At 47.5% G+C, this 27,067-nt stretch overlaps 1 protein-coding gene across 6 annotated transcripts in view; it reads left to right on the top strand.

Moving 5' to 3' along the window:
• Positions 1–27,067, top strand: part of DBN1 (drebrin 1) — a 326,031-nt gene that overhangs the window by 147,700 nt on the left and 151,264 nt on the right. For all 6 annotated transcript variants that reach the window (XM_069651515.1, XM_069651516.1, XM_069651517.1 and 3 more), the window contains exon 2: positions 11,624–11,679. In XM_069651515.1, the coding sequence (XP_069507616.1) occupies positions 11,624–11,679 (56 nt within the window). The remainder of the gene's footprint in view (positions 1–11,623; positions 11,680–27,067) is intronic.

Below are 27,067 nucleotides of genomic sequence, written 5' to 3' on the forward strand. Positions count from 1 at the left end.
TGTAATCTAATCCTGGGTAATCCTGTATGAAAAAGGGAATCCACTCCGAGCACCCCTCAATATGACCTGTTCAGATGCACCTGGAGGTGATTAGTGCTCCTTCGCGAGCTTAAAATGTCACCTTTCCTTGCCTCTCACTCAGCATCCATCTTGTGATGCCCTTGAAGGAGGACTGCGTGCCTATGATGAATGCATTTTCTAATGTTTTGAGAGCCCCTCTACTGAGAACGAACCAGGCTATAATGTTCAATTGGATCGTTCAAATATTAGGAGGGTCTACAACTTATGACTTTTTACCAAGTATTGGATAAATGTATCAATTTGCATATCAGTTTAATCCCATCCACAGAGCCATAAAAGCACCAAAACGCCAGGCAATTCTCCTCTGAACAAGAGTATCAACAACAACACCGTGGTGGGGGTCTATGACGAAATGACTACTGCTCTGCAAGAGTATATGGTTGAGTAATGGATACATCTCCTACTCAGCCTTGGACTAGTACTAAACCAGCAATGATCACAATTATAAAGGTGAAATGGACACAGTCAATCAGGAACGCCTCATTTGCCTCTTTAATAGAGCATGGCTTAAGTGCAGGCTATATTTTTCATGAGTGATGTGAGGTAGCACAGAATCAATCCAAGTAACAATAGTACTGTGGTACCAAAATACACAAATGTCCAAACAAAGATCTCTAAAAATAGGATACTTTAATTAAACTAACAATACAAACACACTAATAAAAAATTGTAACACACCCCTCTAAGGGAAGACACAGAATATTCAGACCGGTAATGAAAGGGGACACTCTGGCTCTGAAGACCGGGGGGCTCAGGCAATCATTTCAGCAATCATATCAAGTTCACTGAAGATGTCTTTAAAAACAAATGTCGAGAGTAGGGGCTTACTAGTTACAAGGGCGCTTTAAGGCAGTCCAGGGAGACCAAACCACCTCATGTACCGTGTGATGGTGCTCAACAATATCGATCCAGGCTTCTAGGTGCTTTGGAATAGGTTGTGCCATCATCTAGGCATTTTGTGTCGTTCCTTTCCCATTGATCACGGGTGTCGGCACAGTCTGTCTCCTTGAGACGGTCCAAGAATGTGGTGCCGCTCCTCTAGTGGTGACAGGCTCAAATCGGATGAAGAACGGGTGGGTGATGGGTAGAGTCGAGTCTGACTAGAGGCCCAACAATGCAACGCGCTTCTCCGGTGGCAATCTGTGCAAATGGCTGAATCACACACAGATGATACACTGAGTCAGCGGCTAGAAACCAGATCAAAAGCAGCAAGTTTTAAAGGATGTTCTGTGTGCTTGCAGTGGTTAGAAAAGCTTGAATATGAGTGAGCTAGTTTGAAAAGGGACTGAAGCTGGAAAACTGGGTCAAGAGCTGTTTCTTGACTTCTGGTTGCTGGGGGACCCAATCAGTGGTCTCCAGGGGCAAGGTAAAATCTTTTGTTTTGCAACTCCCAGCCAGGGAGGTTTTTATCGGGCACTTGCGGGGTCTGCCAACACCAGCGAGCAGGTTCCTGTCCTCGGTGGTCTGAGCTTGCAGTAGGCCCTATCCAGCCATGTAAATGCACATGTCACACTGTGACTGCCATATTCCCAACAGGGCCGCTCTGGTGGGTGCAGTAGACTGTCTCAGCAGAGTTACATGTTTGCACTATATTGTATATTGTTAGCAGGGAGCATTTTGAATGACGGGTCCAGTTGGATCATCTCACTTTGAGACACAATTACCACAATCATTTCACATTAAAAATCAAAAAAGCCCAGGCAATTCTGCTTGCACTGAAGATATGCTGTGACAGCATGTCACACAGGTCACCTATGATCAGGAAGGATGCCAAGATCACGCAATGGTGGTTCAATAATTTAAATTGGGGATTATGTACAGGAAATGGACCAACTAAAACGAAAATGGGAACTCCCACAAGAAATAGCAATAGCCAAGATGCTGCAAGTAATTTTCTCTCCCACCAAATGTGGGTAGCCGCAAGGATTTTCAGTCTTGTGAACCAATGTTCAAGTCCTTCGCTTACTCTAGAGACGGCCCCACTCCCACTCTGCCGCGTTGTGGGTTCACAGGTTCCCAAACCCTCTTCTTTTGACTAATCTAGATGCCGGGTATTAGGTCAAATTACCTTTTTAAAAAAAATTACTATTAAAAAACGATTTAGAAAGACTGCTCCGTGACCGCAGAGAGCAGTCATTCTAAATCTGGCATGCCCTTGCCGCGCACAAGTGCGCACAGGGGTTGACAGCCATGCCAGGACCTTGAAGCGCTGACAATGGAGACTGGGTAAGTGTGTGTGTTGTATGTTTTGGGTTGGGGGAAGTCTTGGGTGGGGAAGTAGGCGGGGGAGATGAGGGATGGAGGTTTGGGGGTGAAACCCCCCGATATGAAATCCATCGCGCTAGAGAGGGGGGAGATATTAGAGGTCGGGTTGTAGGGGTAGGGGTGGGGATGGCGAGGGAATGTCTTGTTGTTCGCTTTTGTAGGCCGCCTAAAATCGAAATCATGACAAAGAACCAGATGCAGGCTTTTCAGGGCTCTGTAACCCTTGATTAACTCTGGCCCTTGTAGGCAGACTGGTCACTGGTCAAAGTAAAGGGGAGAGCTATACAGGGGTGTGGGGGGGAGGGGTCCACAAGGCAGGCTAAGCATGGCCAGATTCTTCCACTTCACCTCTGAACTGACCATTAACACCTCTCACTGTCTAGTCCTCCCTAGAGCCGACATCCTGCCCGCACCCCGCACAACTCCAGTAACTTCACATTCTGTCTGCCTTGCCCGTGGCCTTCCTCGCCCTCTTCCGCACTCCTTGATCTCAACTGTTTTCCTCAGACCTCCATTCCACTTTCTTCCTCTTACAGCTTCTGTGCACTCCTGGATGCTGAGGTCTGCTCCTCTTTCTTAAACCAGGGTTCTACCTTCAACTCCACCCCCTATAGTTGATCTCTGACCTCGCTATTGTTAGTTCCCATCTTTCCCTTCAACTTCTTTCTTCCTGTCAATCCCTCACTTCAGATCTTGTCACTTCCTTCACTACTACCTCGTCGTTCTGTCCACTCTCACTCCCTAATCTTAATACACCACCTTCTTCTGTTCACCTTCCGCTCCTGTTGTCACCAACCTACTACCAACATGTCCTTTAGTTCACTCTCTGACACGTGGCGTTTGCCTCTTCTTCAAAAACACCACTCTCTCAGTTCTCGCCACCTCATTTCCAACCATCTCGGTTCCTAAAGCCTCCAATTCTTGCCACCCTCTCCTGTCTTCACCAAACACTAGCTCCCTGCAACCCACACTGACAGTTGCTTGGTGAGTTTATATCCAATACTGGAAACTCTGGCAAGAGACAATGTGTTATATTGCGAGTTGGATGGTGTCGAATCATGGGTGTGGAATGTTTACCTTATGATTCAACATAGAGCAGAGCTTGTTTACCTGTGATGGGTGTTCCATGTTCCAGTGGTTAACAGTTGAGCTGGATGCTGGTTGAGTCCTGCTGGGCTCAGGCTTTATGCTGACAATAAAGCTCCAGTTAACTCATGAGTGTCTTCCATTATTACACAATGCTTCTGTAACTTCGTTTGTTTCCTGATATGAATACAGGGGTCCGTGTAATGAACGCAAATGTCTTTTCATAAAGGCAAAGGTTTCTGTTATCTGGAGCTGGGGGTTTATTTTAAAGGTGCTACTGGTGCCCGAATTTGGGAGGGGGATGCCTTATTACTGCAAGTAATTCCATTTTTTTTAAAAATGGGGATAGTAAGGGTTAGTCGAGTGGTGAGAGACTGGCCCCTTGGCACTAGCCTGTAGAGGGGATCTGATGGTTTTAAAGTGACTGGCCCAAGCCTAGGAACAGGGACAAGTGTGAACTGGGACTCCTCTCCAATTCACCCCCAGACCCATCCTCCACAGGCTCACGCAGGAACCCAGCCCCCTGAGTATTTCCCCCCTTCCCCCTGCGGTCCTCACTGCCCGAAAGGGAATGTCTTCAAAGAGGGGAGAGGGTGTCCCCACCTAGTTGAGCAAGATCAATGAGCTGCAGCAGAATTTTATATCCAGCATTATTTGTAAAGTGCATTGTATTCCATTTCATGGGCTTCTGGGTGCTGACTGTTGTCATGGAGGCAAGGTTTTTCTGCCATGAGTGGGTTGCCCTCAGGAAAGTCTTCCCAAAGGTGGGTGTGGGGCAGCGCAACATCCCAACACTACAGTCTGATGTATGTCTTTGTCTGAGGTGGTCGGCTTTGAGACCTTGCGTGACACAGGGGCACGTCAGCGTAATGGTTTTGAAATAATGAACAGGGCAGACATTTCCTTCTACTGAATATATATAGGCAGTGGATGGCCAGGCTTTTTAGGCGGAAAACCTGGGAGCAGCTATAGGCACCCCTAAATGAGTGTGCTTTGAACTGTGACTCCTCTGGGACCAATGGCCTGGACCGGGCTTTCTGGAAGTTCTTGAGGCCTGCTAGGAGCTTTATGGAGGTGACTAGAGTGAATGGGGGCTTTTGGGCCTTGTGGATGGGGCTCAGGTGAGCTCAAGCCTCATATTGACAGCCCCCCTGATTCTCTGATGGAGTACAATAGGAATGACCAGGGAACTGATCTATGAATGGTGGGGGAGAAGCAGGTTTTCAGCTCATGGGGTGGTCTCTGTCCAGTCTACTATGGGGTATGAGCTAGCAAAATATATGGCGTAACAGCCAATGTTCTGTCCAAAGTAGGAAAGCAAGAGACACCTCAACAGGAGCAAAGTCCTGTAAAATTGAAAAATGCAATTGGGTTACACAATCGAAATTGCAATGGGGGAAAAGCACGTGGGTGGAACCGCACTAGGTAGAGATGGGGTGTGTGAGTGGATGTGGATGTCTAACGGCCATCTGTGAGGAATACCCCCCATAAAAGCAAAGGAAATGTGTACCAAGGTAACCATTTTGGTTTAACCTTTTGAGTCGCTGTACATTTTGGGAGCAAAACCTTTAGATTCTAACAGAACAAAATTACATAACATGCACCAGGAAATTAACATGACTGGTTGTAGCCTAACATATGTAGCATTAGAAACCCAACAAAACACAATTTCGAAGGAAAGCAGAGTAACACATATAGTATTTGGTAACACAGCCAGGACTAGGAGTGCCAGGGCAGTGCTAGGTAGCCTGGCATGACTCTAAAGGCCAAACGTGAGCCTAGCCTGGAAAATGAGCAGGTCACACGAGGGCTGCTGTCAGCGTTTTAATCGAGCTCGGTGGAACGATGGAGGGGGCTGGCGGAAAGAAAAGGCCATGCCACTGCCTGGGGCAGGGAGTCTGGGGGGCGAGGGTAGGGGTTACAGAAATGCACTGGTTTTTAGGATGGTGTGGTTGTGAGGAGGAGATGCCAGCGCTGTGAGGGGTGTGTAGGGACAGTGCCAGTGTTTGCTGGATGGCATGGAGGGGCATTGGCTGCCTGGTGCATGGTGGTCTTTTCGGCCCGGCCGGGGCAGGTGTCGATATCCCTGGGACCCGAGCTGGCCCTGCGGCTCAGCAGCAGGTGTTTGGGGGGCACACGTTTTGTGGCCTGAGGGTTAGGCCCGTTGTGAAAATACCAAAATGGTGAATCGTTTTCCACTGGCGGGGTTCGGTGTCATTTACAGTTAACGCATCCTCCTGTGACCCAGCTGCCGTTCATTTGTGTACCCTTTCGTTACCCGCCTCCTTTCACTCAACGCCCACCCTTTCCCGGCCTACTAGCACATTTTCTATACATGCCCCCGACGTACAGACCTGCCCGCCCCGACCCCTTGTCCAACTTCACCTTCGCCGCTTCACATTCCCCACCAATGCAGTGCACGCAATTCCATATGGTCTCATTCACGTTCACAAACCGTCCAGCCCTTCCCCAATGGCATTTTAACACATAACAAAAACTAAATAAAACTGCAGAATCATTCCAGATGCAGGAAACTCATCGATCAGTGCTCTGCCCAGGCGATCTGGGGCAAAATGCATACATACATACAAACCTCCACAATGAGGATGATTGCAGAATCCGGATTAGAGGAGGATTAGAATTAGAAACCAGCAGAGTTCCTTTTATGTACCTTTTTGGAATAGCGTACACACGTGCATTTGCCCCAATATAGGTGGCAGTTCCTTTGTTGGCTGATTTGTGCTTAGCCTGACCTTCTCCCTTGTACATTTGAGTTACACTTTGATGGGTGTTCAGAAGCGATGGGATTGCACTGAAGTGTCTTGTGATCTTGGGCAGCACTGTCCTTGGAATGTGTGTTAAATATCAGTGACTTCCTTGACACATTGAAACATCAATACTAAATGGAGGGATGGAGCACGCAAAATGATCTGGACTTGCAATTAACCCACTTGAAATCCCTTGTATATCATTGCATGGTTTATTTTCAAAAATGAACATTCTTTTCAAGCCAGCTCCACCAATCGTAACTTGTGTGCTTGTCTCCAAAGCACTTTTTTTTCTCTTGGAGATGTGGCATGCAAAATCTAAAAACCTTAGGTCACCTGAGGTCCAAGCTGTCACTGGCAGAAGCAGACCTCACTAAAGCCAGGTACAGAGTTTAAAGACTCTGTATGTAAAAGGATCATCACTTTAGTAAGTAATGACCTTTTATCTCAGCCTGCCCTGCTCACGGGTTTGCTGACACTGTTAGCGGCCTTGCTCGCTCTGCTTTCTTCTTCTTGCTGACAGATTTTATCCATCAGCTGCAATTGAGGCTTGAGCCTCATTACTGTATCCTCTCCAGTTGAGTGTATAGTCATGGGTTGGATTTCTTCATGGTCTGTGTGGACTTGTCAAGTAAGGCTTTTCAGAGGGTTTGAGTTCTAGTCCAGTCCTGGCACAAGTTCTTGCTCATGAAGATGAGCTAAACGTTCATCCAACATCTCAATGTCCCGTTCTCTGTGAAGGTTTTCTGTCCTTGTGAAGAGTGGGGCTCCAACCGCTATCCACAGAGCCTTGTTCTGGAGTTTCTGAAGACTCGTGCTGCGTCGCCCCTGGCAGGTCATCCATGCTGGGGAGGCATAAATCAGGGTAGGTCTGATGATAGCCTTGTAGGCATTGATCTTTCTCCGGAGTGGCATGGCCTTGGTCTTCAGGAGTGGGTACAGCGCTGCTAGCTTTCCTGATGCCTTCTGGTGAGTCTTCTCGATATGGCTTTGCCAGTTGAGTTTGCTGTCCAGTGTCACACCTACGTAGCGGCTGCTGCTCTCCTACTTGATGGTCTCCCCGTTGAGGCTGATGTGCGCATGCATCTTGATCTTTCTGGTGAACAGTGTGGCAGTTGTCTTGCTGGTGTTGTGTTCTATCTGCCAATCGCTGTACCACATCGAGATGGTGTTCAATGAAGTTTGCAGGTTCTTTACCGCTTCCTTTTCACTCACTGAACAACTGGGAGATGACTGCAGCATCGTCTGCATACAGTGCTAGGTCGGGCAGGTGGAGATCTGTCGGGATGTCGTTGAAACAGGAAGGGTCCGATGTTCGATCCCAGTGGCACGCCTGCTCGGATGGGACATGATGAGGGCAGGACATCTCAGACCACATAGCGGCTTGCGAGGGGTTGGAGTTTTATTGCTGGCCAAACCCTCAAGTCGCGGGTCAGTTGATAACTCTGCCCCCGTTGTAACCCGCCTTTCACACCACCGCTCTGTGGACCTGTCTTTCGAGCTGCCAAATACATTCCTACCGCCCTAGCATCAACCTTCTACTGCACCCTTTCACCCACTTAAACCTGCACCCTATTACTGCCATTCCCCTTCTCAGTCTCCACATACACCTACTTATACCCACCGATCTCCTCTCCCCATTTCATCATTATACCAGTCTCCCTTGCTCAATCTTTACTGTCTCGTAATGACCCTCCCCACCCCAATTCTCACCTGCCTCTTTAGTCCATCGCCCAGTTGCCCTACCTTGGTGTGGAAAATGGGGTGAAGGGAGTCAGTCTTCCATTGGCTCCCTTGAATCAATAACCCACCTGGCCTTTAACCCACCCCTCCCGCCTCCCCTTCCTGAATTTAACCTCTTTTCTCGCCACTTCATTATTTAAGGGTGCTATTATTGGACACTGTTTGGATGAATGAGATTCACACGCATAAACACTGTGGAACATCATGTGACTCTTGCCCTAACCCGAATCTTGGTCACTTACTTTGGCAAGCAGCGTGACAGATTGAAATAGTTCTGGGAAAGTATCTGTTATTTATTTGTTTACATTTAAACATCACGTGAATGATGCAGACGTACAAATTGGGAGGAATGACCGAAAGAAATAAGGGTAAGAGCAGTGATATTTTAAGGAATATGGTTAGGTAGTTGCCTGTGGCATAACAAGTAGATATATTTTCTAAAGACCTGTGTATTTGTATTTGTATTTATTTTGTTTATATAGCGCTTTACACCAAATCGCTGAACATTTAACAACTTGATACATATAACAGTAGAAGCAAATTACAATTATGAATCAGTCCAACAAAACAGTAAGAAGAGCAATTAAACTGAAGGGAGTAGGGAGAGTAGTGCAGTAGGACGGAGAAGGAGGGGAGGAGAACGAGGGGGGAAACGGAGGGGAAAAGGATGAGAGTGGGGTGTTGGGGGAGGGAGATGATCAAGGGGAAAAAGATGACGGAAGGGGCGGGTGCTAGAAGGGGGAAGGGGTTTCATGGCAGGGAATGGAGAAGGAGAGATTTAAGGGAAGTGCGGAATGAGGAGAAGGTAGGAATAGAGCGGATTGAGAGAGGTAGGGAGTTCCAGTGCAGGGGGGCTGGGAGCTTTAAGGAGCGGGAACGGGAGGGGGCACAAGGGGATGGAGGAACAGTGAGAAGGAAGTGGTCAGCAGAACGAAGGGAGCAGGAGGGAGTGTAGAAAAAGGAGAGAGGAGAGATAAGGGGGAGCAAGACCATGGAGAGATTTAAAGACCTGTGGGTGGGATTAGCGTTGGGCGATGAAATACTCAAGATATATGGGCTTAGTTTACTATTCCTGAATTTTGTAATCAGTAGACATTGCTGTGTTTAAAGAAACAAGGCTTGAAAGCACTTCTCTCTTCCTCCCCCTTGCTGATCTGCCTGTTTTGCACTGGGCTCCTGGCTACCCTCTAAATACGGGCCCAGTTCCCTGCCAACCTAGCTGCATACCAGCACTGCCTCCTGGCAACCTCTGCACTTGGGTCTGTATCTGCAACCCTACTGTCCCCTTAACTGCACTTATCAGACACCCACTGTCTGTGCCTAATTCTTGCACTTGCCATCTGTTGTTATTTTTGCTAAATTTTCAGCACTTTCCACTCCTCCCTTCCCCGTTGCACTTTCCCCCTTCCCTCTCTCCCGCACTTGCACGTTCTCAATGTCACTGGGCCTAGAAAGATCGTTGTTTTTATCCTCCCTGGAACCCCTCCCTTGCCTCGTTGCACTCTGAAACCCTCGTGTATGGGCGCGATATAAATACAATATCATAAGTATAACCCTAACCTATTCATGGTATTCTGTTTTCTCATAGAATTTCGTGACTGAAACATATGCATGTAGTAGTATGAAACATTTTGGTTGCCGCCAAGATTGTGTTTGGAATTTATCTGAATCAATAAAAATTAATGATGCATTATACAGACCTTTAATTAGATAACTGTTAATCACGTATTGGGCTATTCTCAAACTAATTACACAGGCTAGTCGTCCTGTGGATGAGTTGCATGCAGATGGACCCGAACAGGCTCTCCAATGAGTTTGAAATTATCGTTTTGAAGATACCAGTGCAACCAGTCATAATCATTTACAATTGTATTGTTTACTTTGAGAGAGTGTCTTTCTTCTGTGATAAGATTTGCTTTAATTAGGTCAATTGGCTGAAGAGGCCATTGTCACTTCATGCTTATCATAAAATTGCTTTCCAAATTTCTGCTTCTTTTCCACCAAGCGCGTGACGTTTTGATTTATGTGGCACCACTGTCATTTTAGATATCTAGGGACGGATTTGTTTTAATTTGGAAGTCCTGCCTCAAATCATTTGGAATGGACTTACTCTTCTAATGGCGTTTGACTTAAATCACTGTGCTGTCACCATTGCAAGTGCAATCCCTTTCCATCAGTTTTAGATGCAGTCAATTGCAGGCTTCATGAAGCGGTTAGCTCGCTCAACGTGCGCATTAGCTTGTGGATGGTACAGAGCAGCTTGGATGTGTTTTTGTGTCCTTCCTGCAGGAAATGTGCCATTTCATACAAGATTAGCTGTATTATGTTGTCTGTTACTAATTTAGCGATAAAGCCCTTGGGTTCTGACAGTACTGGCATGTATTCGGGTGGTGGGGGCGGGTGCTGGCCTACAGGGAACTCAGGAAATTTCCCAGTGGACCTCTGCATCATGGACCTTTTTTGTGTGGTTACCCATTTTCGTTTACAATTAGTTTAAGGGAAAGGGGTTCATCATGCTTGCACTTTGTAATATGGGGCCACTTTGAAAGACATTCCCAGGGCCTCTTTTGGTTCCCAGTCGACCCCTGCAAGTAATGGATGCCAGTCTAAGCTAGCGATCAGAGTGAAGCCTGGGTCATTACCTACGACTGTAAGCTGTCATGATGCAGCCTGTGCCAAGGTCTTTATGTTTATAAGAACCCCAGCAAAACGCCCAGGTTGCAAATAGTTTTGAAAGAAAGGGAAGGGAGCAGGGTAAGCCATTAGGGCTAGCGAGGAAGTGATGGCGGAAGCAACAGCCTGCTTGGAATTACTGTACCAGTGGACTCAGCAGGCGATCTGAGCATCCCAATTGAATGGTCCCCAGCCCACCCCAGGGTGCTTATTAATAGACCTTCGTTTCTAAAAGTCGATTGAGTTAATTTATGGCGGATTTCCTCCTGGAGGGTCTAAAATGACTACTTAAGACTGGTCTTCTTCTAGCATGTGATGTAGTAGGCCAGCATAATCGAGATAAGAGGTATTGCTGTGCTGGGGTGTTGGGGATAGCGGACCAAGTGGAAACTGATGAGAACATTTATGTCCTGTACTGTTTGTATTTACACATCTGGGAGTGCAGCATTCCTTGCTCTATATATACTTAATGCTTTGGCATTTAACATTGTATCTTGTGACAGCATCTGTTTACTTCTGGCTAAAGATAAAGTTTTGGGGGAGATAATGTAGTCTTCCTAAATAAAAAAGGGAACACGGCTGATCTGCTTTTTTGCAGTCACCCCTTTAACACTTAATAAGCAATATCTCACATTCTGTGCTCAGATACGAAGGTCTAGGCCAGTCAGCGACATGTGTTGCTCCAGGTAAATGCATCTTGAAGAATCTACAGGCATGTCTGCCTGGCTTGTGTGGTTGATGACCTGCTTCCACTGTATGCACTTTTTATGTGAGCAGACAGTGCGTGGCCGGGCTACGGGGGGTGTAATAGGGTTTATATCTAGATAGACTAGCATGCCTACAGAGGTACTAGGCAAGCAAGCATGCATGGTGGGACAGGAGAGAAGGGGTACACTAGCTGGAGCAAGTGGATACGCATGGGGAGAATGGGGTCCTATTGAAACTCGCTGTGTTTTTTCTCTGCTTGGTCAGGTGCTAGTAACTCCATACAAATCTTTCTCTCACAGGGCCCTCTACACCTACGATGGAGACACAGATGATCTCACCGTATCCTCATCAGGAGGTAAGTTGCTGGTACTGCCCTCCCACCTTAGTCCTACGCCACACTCTTGCCTACTCGGACCCCTGCATCTCTCCTGTCTGGCCTCCCCATTGTTTTACGCCCTGGTACACCGATCTCACCACCCAACAGCTGCCTTACTGCCTTCTTTTCCCTTCACCCCACTGCCCATCTCAGCACCAAACCATCTCGATGCAGTTTTTCATTTTTTGTTTAGTTGATCAATATTAGTTTAATTCTTGTATCAATATTTATTGAGAATGAATCTGATGGAATCATGAATTGATTATTAATGAACATTTAAGGTGTGTAAATTGAGGAGTTTTATTAAGATTGTATGATTGTTGAGCTCTATGGGACTCATTACGAGTTAGGCGGTAGGCATGGCTTTATTAGCGGCATGGCTACCCCCAAACCGGGTACCGGGTCCGGGTCCCAGAAATAGGGAATTACCGGGCCATTCCGACCATGGGCGGGGGGCCCAGTAATTCCCTTTCGGGGGACCCGGACCCGGTACATCCCCATTCCCATTTGAGCCCGAATAGGGCTCAATGGGAATGGGGAGGATGCTAACAACGGGCGCGTTAATGATGCGCCTGTTGTTAGCATCCTGGTCTGCTAGCGGGTCCCGCTCTGCACATCTGGTCTGGCCAGGCGTCCAGAGCAGGACCCGCTGCAGACCTCGCAATGTGGTGGCCCAGAATGAACAGTGCCGGTCCCTTACCGACAGCGTTCATTCCGTGGCTGCCTACGTTGTAATGAGGCCCTATGTATTTTATGAATTGATGACTTTGAGACTATTGTAAACGTTTTGCAGATTGTTCGAAATCGGCAAATTATCATTAACTGTTCTGTGCAAAGTTTCGATTTGTAAACTAAATGCACAATAAAAATAAAAAATAAAAATAGTTTAAAACATGTTTTCAACAAATAGTCGAGGTTACTACGTAGTAAAAGGTAGTACTACAAACGTTAAAACATGCCAATGAACAGGGTTCTACAAACACTGAAGTCCACAATACTACAAATGAAACATTAACTCCAATTACACCATTGACTCTCAAGGCTCACTTTAACTATATTGATGATGTATGCTACCTAATATGCAAATTAGGTGCTGTGAAATTGTGGCTTTTGGGGAGTTAAGGTTTGAGTTTTCCTGTTGTGGGCTTTGTACGACTGAGTTTTTGGAATGTTTGTAGAAGAGACGTTTGACAGGTAGTAACACAAACCCTTTGTAAAAATAAATGGCCCCCATTTTTGTGTGTGGCAAGTACACTGCTGTACCCATGTGAATCTGTTTCCCTATGTGTGTGGGCTATAGTTGCGTATATGTTTGAAGAATCCAGCTGGGAGTGGCACATATGCCAGTTGCGCATGAATTATCTGAGTCTGGGGTCTTACACAAGCAAATGTTGATGCTAGTTGTGTGTATATTCTCATGTGTCATCCATACCAGTGTGCAAGTCCAAGCACATTCGGTGGCACTTGTGCATGTGTTTTGGCCATGTCTGTTCAGATCCAGTTGTGGGTGGCAGTGGCGGCTGGTAAGTTTGAAAGCTGGTGGGGCGTAAATTTTCCAGGGCGAATTTAGTAGCGAGTGCGCGAGCCCACCCTCCCAAAAGGGGTGCGGGGGTGGTTCTCTCCCTGTGAACATTTTGGAAAAATGGCCTACAAAATGTGCAATTTACTGTCCAAAAAACCCACCGAAATATGAAAAAAGCATTTGGTTTTACATATTAATGGTGGTACACTATTCTTACGTGTGCAAGTGTGATGGTGTATTTTACAGCAGCTTGTATTGAGAATAGCTGGTACTATGGTGTATGCATAAAGAAATTAATTATATAGTCAGTAATGATGGAAACCTGTTTGTCATGCTGTTACTGGCATTCACATGCGCTCATCCTCTTACTAAGGTGGGATTTTAGGCATTTTCTGAAAGGGGGAAACTAAGCTAAAATATTACTTTAGTTTTTAACCACTTAATTAATGCGACATTTGTCCTACCTTTAATGGATATCTGCCACGCTGAGTTGCCATTGCTTCAGTTTCTCAAAGTTGCAACACGTGGAATGCACAGGTCTCAGAAATAGCACATACATATTGCATGGAGAAAAATGCAACAGAAATAGTTTACTAAGTTTATTATGTTGAGTGCTTTATAATCAACCAACAACCATAACATCAAAACATACTTCACATTTCTCACTGTTCTACACAAAATCCTAACATGCATAAGGCCATTGAAACAAAGAATTCAAGGTAACCCACAAAATAACTGCAAATAGCTTGTTTGTAACTTGTAGGTAGATCTTTACTTTAGTACCAGACATGCCTAAAGACAGTGGTAATAATAATAATGTAATAATTTAGCTATTATATTGCGCTACGAACCCTCAGATATGAGATATCTGAGCCCTGCTTATTATTGCCCAGTGTGTGGTGCTCATTTTTTAGCCACTTATAAATACTGCTTCATCAAGTTGTAAAAAGAAAAAGGAGAAAATAAGCAACAAAATACTAAAAATATAATTCAACATTTCCATAATAAAAACATATTACTCTTTAATTTCCCTTTCCTCTGCTTTCCCGCGAACATTCAGTTTTCTTTAATGATTATCAATCCGAGCCTAACATTTTTATCAAAGGAACCAACAGGGAAGTTTTGTGGCTGCTTATGACCCTATACCAGAAGTCTTTACTTGAGCTCCATGTCACATCAAGGACGAATCTGCTGACCAGTGTCGCCCTCGCATCATTAAGTGCAGTGCATTCCATTACAATGTGCTTTCTAGTCTGCACACTGTCCCTCACCTGGCACAGAGAGCATACACTAGGCAGTTTCTTGCCAGAACGGATATTTGCAATTTCCACAGTTTGTATAACATTAATTCTGAAACTGAGAAATTGCATCCACCAATACGGACTGGAATATTTTGTTAAATCCCCAACGTGCTCGCCTTGGAAGCAAGACGCCACGGAGCAAACGGGTTCGGTCCCCGGGGACACACTTAGAAATATCTGGGTATTAAGCGCGTAATAAATAACCTATCATATCATAACCTATCATACCATATGAAATACGTCGGCAGACCTCCCAGTGGTTCTTATACAGTGCATGAGATCTCATGCTGGCAGTGGCAATCATCTGCATCCCGTCATTTTCGAACAACATAGTTTTGGCTTTGATTGGATTTTCTATCACAACATTCACGCTGAAGCTTGAAGCGGCCAGAACATCCTCTACATATGCACCTAACCGCCAGACAGTGATCACTTGCCTCTTTGACCCATTGCCATCTTGTAGATTGCCCACTGGAGACTCACTGAGTGGCATCATTTATCGATCTCGGAAGGATGAAAGGCCGAGTTTGGTCCTGCCGGGATTCATTCGAACCTGCATCAGGCAGCAGGCTCTGCAGTCTGCACAGATGTAACGCATCTGCTAATTGTGCGCCGTTTTATATTTTCGGCGGACAATTAGCAGTTGCGATGCGGGCCGCAGCAGGCAGCAGCAGCGCACGCCTGCCCTGGGCCTTGCCCTGTCCGGCCGCGTGGCCCAAGGCAAGTTGGCCCACGGCAGTGCCGGCATGGAGCGGGGGTAAAAGGCCCCAGGGCTGCGTGCCCCTGCCTGGGTGTTAGCGGGCAGCCCGCTACCACCAAGGCTCGACTTGACGGGCAGTTAGCTCGGCACTGGCAGCCAACACTGAACGATGTGTAGGCCATGGTCTACACGTCGTTCAGTGTTGACTGGGCCTGGCCTGCCCGTGGTGGACTGTCACGGTAGTTTGGGCCTGGGGAGGGGACAACGTAAGTAAAATGCACTCCCCGGGCCCAAACAGAACAAACAAACATGGGGGGATGGGAATGGGGGGGTACTTACCAGATCCGCGGCGCTGCTGGGCTCTAGTAGGCTGGCGTGGTGGCTGGCCTGGTGCAGAGCAGCAGCACTTGTGTCCGACGTCGCGTCGTCTGAGAGAAACGGACCCAGACGTGTGAAGGCGGCGCAGGTGCACGCACGCACGCTGCGCCGCCAGTCATAGATACAGTAATGTCATTGGCTGTTTGCCAGCCAGTGGCATTACTGTATCCATGTCAGGGGAGGGATTGGGAAACCAAAGTGCGCTGTTTGCGCACATTTTCTACTGGCGGGGCCACCCCTGAAGCGCCCCGCCAGGCTTCTAATTCTGAGGGCTACGTAGAGTGCGTGGAGCTACGAGCTCCATGCACTCTACTATAGAAACAATTTATACTAAATTGGGACACGCCCCACTGTCAAAGCCGGGCCGGCCTATAGTATATTTGTTTCCTTGCCACAGCGCCCCGGCGCTGTTGGCAAAGGAAATGCAGCACGACTAGTAGCTAAAAGAGATTCAATCAGAGAACCTCTGATTGAATCTCTTTTAGCTTCTTTCTTTTTTTTTTTGTTTTTTTTTCTGGGGGGGCGGCGCCCGGCTGCCCTACGATAGCAGCCGCCACTGGTGGGTGGTACGATTGTATTTTGCGCCACTGCCTATCTGGATCCTTGTATGTGTGCAAACGTAGGGAGTGGTTGTAGGAAGCTGTTTTTGCACATGTTTCATTCGTGTTTTCACAGAAAGGACGAATCTTATGAATGTATGGATGTGCTGTAGTGTGGGTTGGTATGGAATCCTCCTTCTTGATCCTTATTAGAGAGAGAGAGAGAGAGGCTCATCTGTAAGTGTCTGCGTAACTATGCCTCTACTGCACGTGTGTAAGAACATGCATAATCTTTATTCATAATTCACATTAATCTGCTTGTTTTTGTAACTAAGCCTCTACTTTGTGTGCCCGAATTATGGATACAATTGTTATCTGTTATAAAAAGTGAGAATCTCGTGTTTGCCTGATTCGATGCCATAGCGTGCACCTGTTACACTTACGAACTGGGTTTCTGGCAAAAATCGCGACATTCGAAGTGAACAATTGTGAGAACTGTCGCAAGTGTTTTTTTGGGGTTTGTGTGGAAAACGTAATCCAAACAAACCCCTTTTTTAATGTTTTTTTTTTTTTAACATTAAGGAGTTCACCTAATTTGACACATGTGTTTGGATGTGGTTTAACTATTGCCAAAATGTGATGAACCTCCATGGTCAATGTCAAAAGTTAGAGGAACATGTTTTCACAAATTCCTATATAACATGGCTTCTAATATGGTCCCTGGTATTTTGAAGCCACTTATATATTGCATAGTTAGATGTTTTTTTTCCATGACATACCATAATTCATGGAACGTACATAATTCTTGTGGTACGTGCCAAGATACCATGAAATTGGCAGGTGCCACTATCGAAGACCCGATTACATAACAATTATGTATTTCAACCAATGGGGAGGCTAGAATATCAACACAGTCAATTAGGCCTATTGTTCTGTAGCCTGTAAGTCACTTTAAATAATCGAAATCATTGCACGTGATTAGCCATCTATGAACATCTCTCCCCAGTCAAACCTGTCCATTGCTGCACACTGCGAGCTGGAAAAAGCAGGCAGCGGCTGTGAAGCAACTTAACGAATCCTTTGATTAATCAGCAGCCAAAGGTAAACAAAGCGCTGCGTATCAACACGCTGGGGGTGGCATTAACAGCTGCATACCGCCGACAGGAGCGGTGAAATGGAATCCTCCAGCAGGTCAACATTATCAGCAGGTTCAAGCCCCTTTTAGCAACTCCTGACCCACTGGTGAATGTAAATACAGCATGGTATTTATTTTTCTCGGCAGCTCATTCTGCTTCCCGCGTTCACCTCGCTTTCCCTGTCTGAAGAAGAAATATGCCTTGCTAAACCAAACGGAAGTATTTATTATGAAACCAAATATTAATGTCGTCTGAGGGACAGTGGTGGCTGGCAAGCTGATAGTGTGTCATAATAGATGTTATCACATAGTAGGCTTCTTATATGCCCAACATTCGCTTAAATTCATGATTTCAGCCATTGTGGAGCCTACGATTAACATGCAATATAAACATCACTTGAGGGCTAACTTGTAGATTATTGTCCAATTTTGCCACCTGGTGGTTTGTCACATTTGTACACCGCTCTACCTTGTTATTCATTATCTTACCTGTTAATTACATTATTGGACCATAATAGCGCAATTGAAATTGCTGGGAGCTAGGAGCTATTTACTTCATAGCCCTGAAGAGCCTGGCCAGCTTGAGCACTACACCTACGAAGAGCTACGTTTGGCTCCCCCCAACCAACTGGCGCCACACAAATGTACTTATGTGACACTAACTCTGTGTCTCTAGGCATTTGTTCCAAAGTCCAAACTTCCAAAAGTGCGATCAGAAATGTCACGTTTGTAATACAGGTGTCAAGCGCGATTATACCCAGATGTTGGAATTATGTGCCCTTGCCCATGAAAAAACAATTTCCTTGGTTTACAACGCTGACCTCCTTAACCACAACTTAATGATGAAAATAAAGCTTCTCCGACACGTGTTTCACAAGATGGGTTGACGCATTCTACTTGAACCACCCTTTGCAGGCTTCTTCAGGGCATTTACAGACATAAATAATGAAGCTACCAATGATGGACTCTGTTATTACTTCCCTGCTGCTTTCAATGATTTAATCAGATCTCATAAAATGCCAAGGTCATAGATGACAATGTTTTCATGTTCGTAATCTGATGGCTAGCTATTCAATACCTCCTCAGTATATCGCATTCATCTCTACTGTATTAATACACTGTGAGACTTTTGGTACGCACGTGCGCTGGTCAAGTGTCTCACTACTTTGGTCTACTTTGCAGGCAATTACAAAATGTATAATCCGAAAAAACCCTTGGCTGAAAAAGTCAAATGAGTAAAGCCCAACCAACCCTTTAATTCACCTGTATATTCATTGGCGAATATTTGAAAACCATGAGTTTGACGAATCTTATAGAAGATGTTCAGGCATACACCTGTGTATGAGCGCGATATAAATAAAATATCATATAACGGGTCATTCGTAATGGACAAAAAGTTATAGTTTGCATATCCTGTTGAAGTTTGGTCTGGGGAATGCTATGGATTATTAGTTCCTCGTTCACTTGAGGTAGTTCCTGCTCACTGGCTGAAGTCTTGATACCGCCTACTTTTTGCTCATGTTCATCAACTCTTTATTTCGATCCCTATAGCACATGGTTATACATCATGGATACTATATATTGTATGTTACAGAGTTGGCGAGAAGTTAGGCTCTCTATAGGAAGAGTGCTTTTGGAGATGCAATTGATTTTGGCCATTCCAAAATGCAAAAGAAATTCTAAAAGAATTGAGCATGTCTGCGGGAGGGTAGTGACAAAATTCGAGAAAGATCCCCAGGTAGCATTTCCCATGAAAATGTATGGATCAAAAGAACCCATGGAAGCATTTCCAAGACTTTCATCTTCTCTCATCATAAAGGCTGCCATCTTGAAAAATGTCATGCTGTGAGATTAATGGCGGACAATTGTACCACGCCACTCATTGCTTCTTATAATCCCTTGCGTTTTATGAAACCCAAAACGCCAAGAAGGCCAGGTCTTGTACCCCCGCCCTCAAACTGGCAACAATATATTCGAATGCAGGTCTGACAAACCTGGCGCCAATGCCCTGAAATACAGGTGGTAGTTGGCCGTAAACATAGGAAACATTTACAACCTAGAAATACACGAAAGGCCTTGAGAAAGCGCACAGCCGCAAAACAACCATCTATTAATAATATGGATTGACATTTTTAAAGTAATTGAAGCGCTTAGAACTTGCATTGTGCAGACACAGTGTGACTGTATCTCAGCAGAACACGATTGGCAGAAGTGTTGAAAATCCATGCTGCACAGCGGTCAGGATATTACCCACTTGAAAATGCGCTGCCAGTAACCAGACCTGCCCTAAATGCTTTTCTGGGGGTGTTCCAGGAAATGGACACTACAAAGTGTTGCTTTTTGCAGCTTCAGTCCTTGATGCATTCGTGAGCATGGAAGAGAATATTAGCGTGTGTGCCTGTGAGGTGGTCAGTGGTAACTCCAAGTTCAACCCCGCACAGCAGTGCCCCGAAGACATCAGGGTCAGCCCTGCACCGCCCTGCATGCAGTTAGCAGTTCCTTGTATGAGGCGGCCAGCGTTCAACCCCGACTTGGCCCTACAAAACCCAGAAGACATCAGGGTTAACCCTGCCCCCTCTCGCATGCAGTCAACAGTTACTGGAATTCGCTGTCCCCAAAATATTTACATAGAAATATTAGTCCCTCCTCACATGCAAGGAAGGAGGACACCACTACCTCCCCACTCACTCCCCCATCGCGAACATCTCGGCGCCCCAGCCTGCAGTGATCGGACAAGGACAGCAACAAGGGATGGGCTGGGACAGCATATATGGCGGCCTGAGTATTGGGACCGCCCATGTGGGTGGGAGGAGGAGGAGGTGAGAAGGACCAATATGAAGGTGACGAACGGGGAGCGCAGTGAATGGAGGAGGCACCCCGATAACCGGGGCAGGGGCCTCTCTCCTTCCGCTCTCTCGCCCCCCCCCTCCTCACAGGGGCTGGGGAGAGGGCGGCAAAGGAAACAAAGGAAAGGGCGCCAAGAGCCCTGGAAAGCCCGCGAAGGGCAACAAAAGAAGGAGGAGGGGCTTTGGGGATATAAACGGCGGGCGCCCGGCACAGGAGCACTTGCAGCTCTTCCAGCAGCCGGGCGCCCGCCTAAATTGGAGGATTTCGTTTTAGCAGAGGACTTCGTTTCCTGTGGACTTCGAGGCCGTGGGGACCTTGCGTGGAACTTCGCCTGGAGACCTAGCTGCAAGGAGTATTTCGTTTTGGTCATGTTGCTGGTTCGTGAGGCAGTTCGTGTTTCGGTTCCAGCAGAAGAGGGTTCCAGTGCTGGAATGACTGTTTCACCAAAGGCGGAATTTCGTACAGCAACAAGGCGGCGTCGGGTAAGGGACTAACGGCAACAAAGGCGTGCGTCGGAGCGTGGTAGGTGCATATAACACTGTGTAGCTAGTTCTGCTGTGAGAGGGGCGCCATTGAGCCAAACCGATTTTAATGCGGTTTACTAGGGGCCCTGGGGCGCAAATGATAGCTGGCCCACGTTTAATGCTGGGAAAATCTCTAGGAAAATCTCTAGGTGGTAGGGTTAGAAGCACCACTCGTGTGATACGGAGGCGGGCGGGGGTGTTTGGTTGATACCTCGGCTCGGTGGTCTGACGAGGGGATTGGCGCATTAGCCACGTTAAAGTAATACCGCGGTCGGATTACATGACCGTTGCGGTTAAGGGTTAGCGAATGCAGATGGGGCGCACTGTCAATATCATATCGCATGAGGGTTAACAGAGGCGAGATTATCGGGTTATGCACTCATACTTCCACACGCAGACATACGCGTGCCAGTTCTAGTGATGCAATAATAATTAAAAAAAAAAAAAAAAAATTCGTGATTAAAAGGACCGGCTTCAGCCTTAAAGCTATTGGAGACTGTATGAATAGTTATCTCTCTTCGCGTTGCTTATAGGGGTTACTGCTAACTCGAGGTAACCATTGTTATGTTATGGCATCTCCACTATTTGGGTCATATGACTATGGACCCGATCGGGTTTTTGAGGGCACACAGCAAACCTAAATAGTACCCGGGCTTGGTTTTGGGTCATGACGTCTCTGTGCTGGGTTCACGTCATCCCGTGGGGTCTGTTTCCTCTGGGTGAGGTCCAGGGCGCCAGTGTAACCCCATGCAGTGAACAAAGGAAGAGGAAATAAGGAAACAGGGAGCGAGAAGCCACACAGGGATCCTTCCAATCAAAAGCACCTCAAAAAGTTAGAGTAATAAAGGGCCTCAAATATTCCTGTGCGACAGATAAAGGCGAGCTGTGAAGCACGTCATTAAATAAAATTGAGGTAGAGCTACGGCGCCGGGGAGGCCAAAATGCCAGCAGCGATTGAGGACGTGTGATTCAGGAGAGCGAACAAAATGGACGCATAGCTTTTACAAGGCTGTGACGCAGAAGCAGCATGTTGGGGTTTCAGCAGGGTGTTCATTCCTAAATCTCAGTCAGGTGAAGCTGCATTAGTGCAACCGTGGTGGAGTCAAGTAGGAGCATTCTTACTAAGGAAAAATTGTTGGAAAAAGTTGTCCAATTTCGCACAGAACTTGTGGGGTTACATATTGCACCTTGTTGGTCGGGCTTGGGGTACTGATCGTATGCACAACCAGGTCACACATTTGTGGGAATGTTGAAGTGGGGAGCGGGGGTGTCCGCAGCATGCGAACAGACAGGTGTTCTCTGTTAGCTTAGCACTGCGAGAGTTGTCAGACACAGGTTTTAAAACTGCATTCAAACTTTATGAACAGGTGGAGGATAGCTCAAGGGATAACGTGCTTGCCTTAGAAGCACGACGATTCAAAGCACCCCAGGTTCGGCCCGCGCTCAGAAACCACTGGGTATTAAGCGCGTTATAAATAACATATCATATTTCAGACACAAATACTAAGGTGTTCATTAGAGGCAGGCGTGTATGCTTCCATTGCGGTTGCGCTGGCGGTAGTAGTAGTGGCCAACTTGGTTATTGCATGCACGGTTATGCCCGCCAAGAATGGGACACTGCAATTGAGCACCTATGGTGTGTTACTTCACTGTGCATCTAGTAGTTTGGACCAGTTTTACTGTACGGTAGTCTTTAAATTGCACAATTTACAACACATGTAACCGTCAAACTCCACCCTGGGAATTATTTGAACAGTCGGTCCAAAAGGGAAATAATTGACGTTGCAACGACGGGACCATTTTTAAATTGGTAGACCAATGTAATGCGCCAGGCTGACCCAGCTTCGGGCAACCGCCACGTCTGCTGCAGGCTTGAGCTGCACCGGAGCATCCGCTCACTAATCTTCATCGCCCGTCCCATGAAAGTGTTACCCCCATTCCCACTATGGTATTTCCCACCCAATATACTTGACTTGAGCTGCCCCCCCTTTTCAATTGAAAAACACGCGGGGCGATATGGGGCAAAATAACCTTGCTTGCACGCTGCTGCGCGTGCCTAATGCCGCTCCCCATTTTGTGTCAGTATATTGTTTTCTGCATGTGCATTATACGATGGGTAGGCACAATGTTGCTGGGTGCGTTTCTTCTATAGGCACATGATGCTGCGTGTGTGGGTGCTGATCTGTTTACACAAAACACTATGACAGTGATTGCATCATTCACGGCATAGTGGGAAGCTGCGGGGTGTCTTGGTAAACTAGGTCGACTTATTGGTGATTGGGGAAAGAGCTAGTAGATGGGTTGGAAAATATGGCCACCCGGGATTGGGGCAGGTGAAGGCTCCCGGGAACAGTAAGTAATGCACGCAGTGGCGTGCAAATTCATCCGAGAGGCCATGGAAAGGAATGGGTAGCGAAAGAGGCCAGAAGGGGACAAGCAGTTAACGGGGCTGGCATATCGTCCACCAAATTTTGGTCATTGCCCACCGGCCCTAACCACTGGAGGTTTATTACAGAAGTGGTGTGGAAGCGATAAGGATAGAATGGTAGGGCTCCACCCGTGTTAAGAGGGCCAGGGTATTTGAGTGAAGAGCTGCACCTAGGGCACTGAGGTGGGATTATGGAAGGTCTTCCCGGTTTATACACGGAATTACTGGCCGTAACGGGGATTGGGAAGCGGAGATAGCCACAGTGGTAGGTGCATTCGGCTGGGTTGTGTGGCAGGGGTGATAAGGATGATGCGGGTGAATCAAGGCATTCAGTATGGGATGACACGCGCATAACAGGGGCATCCTGAATACGAAAAAGAAGGTTTCAAAGGTCGGAGAAGTAATTGGGCAGCGGGCCAGTGCCCTGAGGAAAGATTAAACGCTGGATATGGGTATGGCACGGTAGTGTTCAGCTGTTACAGGGGTGCGGGTAGGTTCTTGCTGAGGGGGTTCCCTAAAGTTATGGTGCAAGTTGCTCGGGATTGGGGGGTGAATGATGGCAGGGCTTGCGATGCCTGCAAGAACGGCAGGGCGTTGGGGCTACTCAGGGAGCTCACAAAGTGCTTGCTGCAGCTGAATGCAGAAGTCAGGGTACAACATATACCCGGGGATAAGAATGTGGCCGCTGATTCTCTTTCTCGTTTACAGTGGGGAAAGTTTCGGGAAAATCATCCAGAGGCAAGCACAAGGATGACACCCTTCCAGACACAATGGTGGGGATTGGTTGGGGAGATCTGAGCTCGCTGATAGACACGGCACTCGCACCAGGCACAATGCGATGATATAGAGGGTGCTGGGATCGATTCATGGCCTTCCAAAACAACACCTTGCCCGAGAGCGAGAAGGAATGGCCAGTGCGGGCCTTTGTGGGATGGTGTTGGCAACAAGGAAGGCCCAGATCTTGGGTGGTCTATCACCTGGCAACGGTTGCGCATTTCTATAAGTTGGGGGGCAGACCCGATCCCACCAAAGAGCATTACATTGTTATAGCAATGAGGGGCTGGCCTAAACAGGTGACAGTTAAACCCGACGAGAGGCGGCCCATAGATGTGGGGAGGTTGCACGAATTGATCAGGAGCTTGGTGGTGGCGTGTCGAGATGATTATGAAAAAGCATTGTTCGCAGCAGCCTTCTCACTGGCATTTTTTGGGGCCTTAAGGGTAAGCGAGCTGGTGCCAGCCAACAAGAAGGGTAAAGGTTTAAGTTTCCTTAGGAGCTGTGACATAGGGGTACAAGGAGAGCGGTTATACATATTTCTGAGAAGATCCAAGACCGATCAGACAGGGAAAGGCAGAAGCATGTGTAAGGGGGTACCCGGGACAGTCCGGCTTGTCCAGTAGGATGCGTAAGCAGGTATTTGAGTTGGAGGATTCACACGGGGGAGGAGGCCCCCTTTTCTAGTACATAACGATGGGTCAGTGTTAAGCCTGTTTCAGTTTAAAAAGGTGTTGGACATGACAATGGCAGCGGAGGGGTTTATGGGACGCATTCCTTGAGGATAGGGGTAGCCACGTCGGCGGCATGGATGGGCCTGGGAGCAGAGGCAATCAAGCAGATTAGGGGCTGGAGGTCAGGTTGTTTTAAGAGGTACGTCAGGCCTGAAAAAATGTAAGACTAGCGGTTCTTCCCTCCTATCTCCTCGCAGTAGCATCGAAGAAGGGAAGGCGACGGTCCGCCTGGGCGGTGGATCATTCGTTTGTGTCAAGGGCCAGGGCAAGCTGGACAGCCAAGCAGGATTTGTTGACCGCCAGGGAAGACCGGGTGCAGTGGCACGGAGTGCCGGGTATGAAATGGGCACAGCTACAGGGGCACAGGCGCAGACTCCTGAAGGAACATCGGAGGCCCGATGTGTCGGTGGTGCACCTCGGGGGCAATGACTGGGGAGGGGGATCTTGCTCAAGGAAATGATGTCTTCCTTACAGGAGCTATCGGCGGTAATGGGAGAAACTGAAATCGTGTGGTCGGAAATCATCTCGAGGTACGAATGGAGGAGCGCTGAGAGTCAGGCGGCTGTGGAGAATTCAAGGAGGAAGCTGAATTGGGCTATGGCTAAGTTTTGCAGAGGGAGAGGCTTTCAGCATATCAGACATGGTTTGATCAATCTTAAAAATACGGAGTATTACTTGAAGGACAGAGTTCATTTGTCAGAACAAGGAATGGACTTGTTTTTCTGGAATATCTGCACAAAATTACTGGAGTTATAAGCAAGGAAAGGGGGGAGCCACCGTGGGCGGTAACCCACCTTTGGCGTGGCGGGTTGTGGCAACCTATGATAAGACAAAGACTCCGAATGAGCCATTGCTAAACCGGAAGGGGCTTCGCTCATTCTAGACAGCGCCTCCTGGGAGCCTAAACGGAGGGGGTGTCTGGCGGTAGCAATTGGGGCTCAACCTCCCCCCAACAAACGGCGCTCCCCCAGTCCGCAAAGACCTGCAGGGGCAGGCGGTTCTCAGACTCGAAGGCCTTGGGGGAGTTGTGCCTGCAATCGACATGGAGGTAAAGGGGGAAGCAGGACGAGGAGCAGTCGCCACACTTTTGGAACTATTTTATTATCTGTTTGCAGTGGTTATGTATATGTAAAAATAAACCTGCGGCCTTGTTATGCCAAACCAAAGGAAATGTCTCATGCAGCACCTTACTGGAGGGTAAGGAAAGGGGCTTACAGGATGAGAAATGTTGGATGCAAATGGCATAGCTAATGGACGAATGCCCAGGTTATGAAGGTGACGAACGGGGAGCGCAGTGAATGGAGGAGGCACCCCGATAACCGGGGCAGGGGCCTCTCTCCTTCCGCTCTCTCGCCCCCCCCTCCTCACAGGGGCTGGGGAGAGGGCGGCAAAGGAAACAAAGGAAAGGGCGCCAAGAGCCCTGGAAAGCCCGCGAAGGGCAACAAAAGAAGGAGGAGGGGCTTTGGGGATATAAACGGCGGGCACCCGGCACAGGAGCACTTGCAGCTCTTCCAGCAGCCGGGCGCCCGCCTAAATTGGAGGATTTCGTTTTCCACCCTCCCACCCTACAGTTATGACAGAGCCTGGACGTCGTTGTCGCAGGATGGACAGGCGGGTTGTGGCAACCTATGATAAGACAAAGACTCCGAATGAGCCATTGCTAAACCGGAAGGGGCTTCGCTCATTCTAGACAGCGCCTCCTGGGAGCCTAAACGGCGGGGGTGTCTGGCGGTAGCAATTGGGGCTCAACTTCCCCCCAACAAACGGCGCTCCCCCAGTCCGCAAAGACCTGCAGGGGCAGGCGGTTCACAGACTCGAAGGCCTTGGGGGAGTTGTGCCTGCAATCGACATGGAGGTAAAGGGGGAAGCAGGACGAGGAGCAGTCGCCACACTTTTGGAACTATTTTATTACCTGTTTGCAGTGGTTATGTATATGTAAAAATAAACCTGCGGCCTTGTTATGCCAAACCAAAGGAAATGTCTCATGCAGCACCTTACTGGAGGGTAAGGAAAGGGGCTTACAGGATGAGAAATGTTGGATGCAAATGGCATAGCTAATGGACGAATGCCCAGGTTATCAGTGCGGTTTCCTGAAAGTTTGTTGATTGGTGGAATGACAGAAGAGGCTCGGCTGATGAGGAAACCGCAAATGCATTTGTTTGTTCTTGTTTTGTGTGTTGTTCGACCGAACCGGAGAAATGAACGAGTGGGAGGGAAACAAATAGAAATGGGCGTAATTTTAGGGGGCGACGGGGGTGTTTGTCCCCCCAACTTTCATGGCACACTATTTTGTCCCCATTCGTTTGAATGTGGCACCTTTTCTTCAGAGGTCATGTCCCCCCCAACATTTGCAGCAAAGTTTCTCCACTGCAAATAGACTTTCCACTGGGTTTATTAGGGAGCCAGCAAACCGGAGAACCAGAGGACACCCTTGCGTCCGTTCCTCTTCCCGAACTTTTCATTCCTAATTGATTTATATCGCGCT

Source organism: Ambystoma mexicanum, chromosome 3p (assembly GCF_040938575.1).
Source record: "Ambystoma mexicanum isolate Mex_15411 chromosome 3p, UKY_AmexF1_1, whole genome shotgun sequence".
In the NCBI taxonomy this organism is placed as follows: Eukaryota; Metazoa; Chordata; class Amphibia; order Caudata; family Ambystomatidae; genus Ambystoma; species Ambystoma mexicanum.